This window comes from Capra hircus, chromosome 2 (assembly GCF_001704415.2).
Source record: "Capra hircus breed San Clemente chromosome 2, ASM170441v1, whole genome shotgun sequence".
Taxonomy (NCBI): Eukaryota; Metazoa; Chordata; class Mammalia; order Artiodactyla; family Bovidae; genus Capra; species Capra hircus.
Window position 1 is genome coordinate 11,667,330 of NC_030809.1, and position 6,000 is coordinate 11,673,329.

General features: G+C 55.5%; 1 protein-coding gene across 1 annotated transcript in view; it reads left to right on the top strand.

Moving 5' to 3' along the window:
• Nucleotides 1-6,000, top strand: part of PTPRU (protein tyrosine phosphatase, receptor type U) — an 86,366-nt gene that overhangs the window by 19,050 nt on the left and 61,316 nt on the right. The window contains 5 exon segments of the mRNA XM_018057242.1: nucleotides 1,873-2,144; nucleotides 2,662-2,743; nucleotides 2,849-2,964; nucleotides 3,416-3,590; nucleotides 4,205-4,498. Coding sequence (XP_017912731.1) covers nucleotides 1,873-2,144; nucleotides 2,662-2,743; nucleotides 2,849-2,964; nucleotides 3,416-3,590; nucleotides 4,205-4,498 — 939 coding nt within the window.

The following is a 6,000-nucleotide window of genomic DNA, read 5'->3' on the forward strand; positions in this document are numbered from 1 at the left end:
CAAAGGTTCTCACTGTGGGGCCAGGACTTGAAGCCAATAGGAGGGAGGTCCTCCATGACCTGACCTCTGCAGCCTGGCCTCCTACCCCTGGCCTCATCTCCTGGAGCCCTCCAGTGTCTCCCCGCTTCTGTGCGTTTGCTCACACTCTGCCCTCCATGGGACATTTATCTCTGCCTTCACAGGACTCTTAGCTCCTTGTTTGACCTCTGTCCTCACTGGGTGACAGTGAGCTGTCAAGGTGCCCACCATGGCAGGGATGCTGAGTGGCCCGACTTCATATCCCCAGGGCCCAGCCTTGGCCTGAGATGGGTTAGCCTTCAGGTCCAAGGTGGCTGATTTGAGTTCACCTCTTACAGTCCTGACCACCTTGTATAGGCTCTGCTTCTCTCTCTCCCCCACACCACCGGAGACAGACCCAGTGAGAAAAGGGGATGAGAAATTTCATGCGCAGTATGGGCCTTGGGCCGGATCCTAGGGATACAGTGGTGAGCCAGATGGATGGAGTCTCTGCTGTGTTTGGTGCTTACATTTTAGGGAAGGGAGGAGGGGGGATTCATCCTCGAAGTCAGAGAGCAGGAGAGAAGAGAGGGTGGGGCGATGGGGATGAAGGGAGTGGATGAGAGAAGCGGGAGGGATGCAGAGTGAGAAAAAACTAGGGAAAAGAGGAGAGAGAGGCAGAAGGAGCAGGAGGAAGAGGCAAGAACAAAGTGTCAGATTGAAAGGGGGAGAAAGACGCACACACAGCTGCTCACAGGGAGAGGAGAGAGGATGGAGGCGTGGGCCAAGAGAGACTGTGCTGGGGGCTGGGATGCGTCCCTTCCTGGGTGGGGATGGGGATCTGGAGTTTTGTTTACCACCCCACCAGGACTGATGCAGGAGCTGCCTTCTTCACAGGCTTCTGGCTCCCGCAGATGAATGCGATTCCCTCCAGCGGAGTCCCTGGAGAGCCCTACTGGAGCAGGGAGCCTCGTGGTTTGGGATCTGAATGAGCTTGTGTTGGCCGCTGGCCAAGCCTGGGAAGAGGCAGCCCTGCGTGGCTTCGGGCACCCTCTTGGCAGCTGCTGGGGCCTTCTCCCCACAGAAGGGAGGCCATAATCCCTCAGCCAGGTCCAGAGGAGTCCAGCTCCCTTTTCCCCCTCTGCCCCTCTCTGCCCACCCCCTCCACCCCACCCTTCCCAGCATGCAGCCTGGATCTCTTCCCTGGGGAAGGGACAGGATTGCCTTTCTCCAGGTTTGAAATCAAGAGAAATTGTATCCCAGGAATTTAGATTCAGGCGGGTGGGGGCCTGAAGGGAAGTTAGAGTCCTTTCATTCAACCTCTGTTCTGTGTGTTCGTTCAGCTTGCAGACCTGTGCTGGTGACACAGTGGAGCCCCAAGGAGCCCCACAGGCTGGTGGGGAGAGTGATACACACTTTACTAATGATCCAGGTTCCAGGAGAGACACCCAGAGAGGGATGCAGGGGTCAGGGGGCGGGGTGGGTTCAGAAGAGGTGGACTTTGAGGGCCTGTCATGTGCCAGACTCTTGACTCCTGAGATGACTGTTGTAGTCCCTGCCTCCCAGGACAGCTCAGTATGTGGGAAAAGACATGGACCAACCTGAGCTTGGACGGAGGTCATTAGGGGTGACGCGAGGAGCAATAAAGGGTTTTGGCAAAGTCAGATTTGTGTGTTTTTTGCTGCTCCAAGCCTTTCCTTTGGGAAAGGGATGCAGGGAAATGGAGGGACTTATCCCATGATTCAGAACTGGGACCAGAACTCAGGCCCCCTGACTCCGCATGAAGTCCTTTGTTTCTGTCTCCTCCTCTGTGCCCACCTGACCCTGGTCCTCCCCTACGTTCTCAGCTCCTGCCTCTTCCCCCTCTCTTTCTAGGCTCCTACTTGGTGGTCAACGCTTCCCAGCATGCTCCAGGCCAGCGGGCCCATGTCATCTTCCAGAGCCTGAGCGAGAATGACACCCACTGTGTGCAGTTCAGCTACTTCCTGTACAGCCGGGATGGGCACAGCCCGGGCACCTTGGGCATTTATGTGCGTGTCAATGGGGGTCCCCTGGGCAGTGCTGTCTGGAATATGACTGGATCCCACGGCCGTCAGTGGCACCAGGCTGAACTGGCTGTCAGCACCTTCTGGCCTAATGAATATCAGGTGGGCTGGGTTCAGTCTGCGGTGAGTCTGATTGGGAGTGTGGGTAGAGAGGAGTGTCAGTGTGAGGTCAGGGTAAGCAAGTGGCCAAGGTTGGAGTTATTCGGTGTTCAGCATCAGGAGTCCGTCTGTGCTCAAGGTTGGTGGCCAGTCTGTGGTTCTCCAGTAATGGTTCAGTCTGGGTTCAGCATCAGAGGTCATTGTTAACAGTGATAGTTTGTGGCTGGGGAAGGGGTGAGTTGGAATAGTGCTGACTTGGAAACCCTGTCTTGGCTGCCAAGTTTTGCAACTTGAAAGTAACATCCATCTGGGTTGGATGGAACCTCTGGCCTTGACCTTGTTAGCTCTGTGTGCTGACACCCTCTGCTACAACCAGCTGGCTTGGTATGGAGGGTAATTGTGAGCTGGGACTGACCTCTGCTTGTTGGGGAGGATGGCGCTGGAGCAGAGCTTGAAAGGGGGCTCTTGTGGGCAGGGCTGGACAAATGTCAGATGACAGGGACCCTCCTGCCTCCCCCAGGTGCTGTTTGAGGCCCTTGTCTCCCCAGACCGCAGGGGCTACATGGGCCTAGATGACATCCTGCTTCTCAGCTACCCCTGCGGTGAGTCCTGGCCCCCTGGGGCGCAAGGTGAGGGGTGCGGGCGGCCGCGGCTCCTGCTGACAGTGGGGAGCTGGCCCAGCTCACGCCAGGGCTCTATTCCGGCAGCAAAGGCCCCGCATTTCTCCCGCCTGGGGGACGTGGAGGTCAACGCGGGCCAGAACGCCTCGTTCCAGTGCATGGCGGCAGGCCGAGCAGCGGAGGCCGAGCGTTTCCTTCTGCAGGTGAGCGGGGGTCGGGGGTGCCCGGGGTGTGTATGTGTTGGGGGGAACTTGGCCAGCTTCTTAAGAAAAGTTCAAGCTCCTTGCGGAGGGCTGAGGCCTTCTGTCCTTCTCCAGCACCCAAACACACGCCTCCTGGTTCATCCTAGGCTCTCTGCCCTCTTGAGTGCCCAGTTCTTCCGACATAAGAGCGCGGCTCCAGGTTCCGCCCCCCCCCCCGCCCATCCCCCGTCCCCAACCACACCCCGCCACCAAGGCAGAGCGACCACATTCCCGTAATCGACCCCACACCTTCTTGGGGCAGGGCTGGTTCCAGAAATCCCACACGTCCCTGGGTAGTTTCGGGATGGCGAAATGGGGCCGGGAGTTTACCACTCCGCTCGCTCGGGTCAGACCGAGATCTGGACCCTTCTTCCCCGGCTCCCCTGACCCACTGGCCCCTCTCCCGGCTCAGCGACAGAGCGGGGCCCTGGTGCCCGCGGCCGGCGTGCGGCACATCAGTCACCGGCGCTTCCTGGCCACCTTCCCCCTGGTCGCCGTGAGCCGCGAGGATCAGGACCTGTACCGCTGCGTGTCCCAGGCCCCGCGTGGAGCCGGCGTCTCCAACTTCGCGGAGCTGATCGTAAAGGGTGAGCGAGCAGTCGGCCTCCGAGGGGCGGGGCGGGCGAAGGCGGGTGGGCGTGGCTTATACTGGGGGCGGAGTCTCATCGACGGGGCGTGGCCCGTGGACCGCCAGGAAAGGCCGCGTCCGACTCCCGGTGTGCTCTGACCTCCCTGGCGGGGCTCGAGGAGGAGGCGTCATTTCCTGGGAGATCCAGCCCTAATTGAAGGTCAGGGTGGGGAGGAGGTCCCTCTGAGAGGTGGGCCCGCGTGGGGACTGGGTCAAGGTGTGACCTGGGCGAGGCGGGATCGGGCTGTGGGCCTCCCAGGGTTGACCCTAACTGACAAGCGGTCAGCCCTTAGAGGCGAGGACTTCAGGATCTGGAAGGGAGTGAGGGAGAAGGTGTAGGCTGAGAGGTGAGGGGCAAGGTCGGTTTTTGGAGTTCGGCGTCTCTTAGGGCCTGGGGATTTAGTGAGGGGAGGCAGTCTAGTTGAGGACTTGGGGGGCTGCATGAGGAGCCTGGGGTAGGGGTGAGGGACCAGGATGGCTCTAGGGGTTTTGGGTGTTGCAGGATGAGGAGCTGGGAGCCAGGGATTCATAGCGGCATCCGTCTGGCTCCGTCTTTCCCCCATCTCCTTGCAGAGCCCCCTACCCCCATTGCACCCCCGCAGCTGCTGCGCGCTGGTCCCACCTACCTCATCATTCAGCTCAACACCAACTCCATCATCGGCGACGGGCCGATCGTGCGAAAGGAGATTGAGTACCGCATGGCGCGCGGCCCGTGGGCCGAGGTGCACGCCGTCAGCCTGCAGACCTACAAGCTGTGGCACCTCGACCCCGACACGGAGTACGAGATCAGCGTGCTGCTCACGCGCCCGGGTGACGGTGGCACCGGCCGTCCGGGGCCGCCCCTCGTCAGCCGCACCAAGTGTGCAGGTGGGTGCTTCCTGGCTTCATTGCCTCCTCCGGATACTCAGGTATGGACTTAGGGCATCCGAGGGGCGAAGGGCACATTCTAAACGGTAGTATGGCCTCCCTCTGTGCTTCTCAAACTTTCTGAACCATTATGATTTTTGCTCCATCCCAGTTATGGTAAAGAAAAGGATGATAGCTAACACTTTACTCTGAAGGACACGTGTGTGTGTCATATTTAAAACTCAGAACAACCCCATGATCTAGGTACTCTTGTCGTACCCATTTTACAGATGAGGTGTAAAATCTGTAACCTCTGTACAGATGATCATGAATAGAGATGTTAAGTGACTGGCTCAAACTCACACAGCTAGTAAGTAGCAGAACAGTAAGGGATTAGAACTCTTGACTGGCTGGCTTCAGGATCTGTGTTCTTAATTCTACACTGTATCATCTAGGTAAAATAAACAACTAAACAGCGTAAAATAAAAGCATGTTATTAAATTCTAGCTGGGTTCTCTCATCTGGGCATTTAAGCCTGAGGTCTGCTTTTTCTTATTTAAAAGGGTACAGCATCTGTTATGAGCGATGGCACACCTGCACCAGAGGAGACTTTTTTGTTTAATCAAAAGAGAGACTGAGAACAGAACGATTTTCTTACTCTGTGATTTCAGCATTTTTGTGGTTGTTGTTGAATTTTTATTGCCATATAAAAGATTCACATGTGGTTATAAGGAAAAATACAAGAGATTTTCCTTTTCACTTTACCCTGTTTCCTGAAATGGTAACATTTTGCAAAACTGTGGTGTAATATTCCTCTTAAGATACTGACATTGACAAAATCCACAGATCTGATTCAGACTTACCCAGTTTCATTTGTCCTCATTTGTGTGTATGTGTGTATATTTAGTTCCATATAGTTTATTCTAGTGTTGGTTTGTGTATCTACCACCACAGTCAAAAGATACTGAACAATTCAATCAGCTTAAGGATCCTTTGATTTGCCCTTTTGTATCATTGCTGTCCCTCCACCCCTACCCCGTGGGAACTGCTAATCTGTTCTTCATTTCTAAAACATGTTATATAGCTGATAAAATCATACATTGTATATACAGTATATAACCTTTTTTGTTTTTGTTTGGTTCAGTTCACTTCAGCTCAGTTCGGCCGCTCAGTCGTGTCTGACTCTGCGACCCCATGAATCGCAGCACACCAGGCCTCCCTGTCCATCACCAACTCCCGGAGTTCACGCAAACTCATGTCCATTGAGTGGGTGATGCCATCCAGCCATCTCATTCTCTGTCGTCCCCTTCTCCTCCTGCCCCCAATCCCTCCCAGCATCAGGGACTTTTCTAACGAGTCAACTCTTCGCATGATATTTATTTACTTTATTTACATGTATTTATTTCTGTTTGGCTGCACTGGGTCTTCATTGTTGCACTGGGTCTTTCTCTAATTGGTGCAAGCAGGGGATAATCTGTTTGCTGTGCGAGGGTTTCTCATGGCGGTGGTGTCTCTTGTGGCAA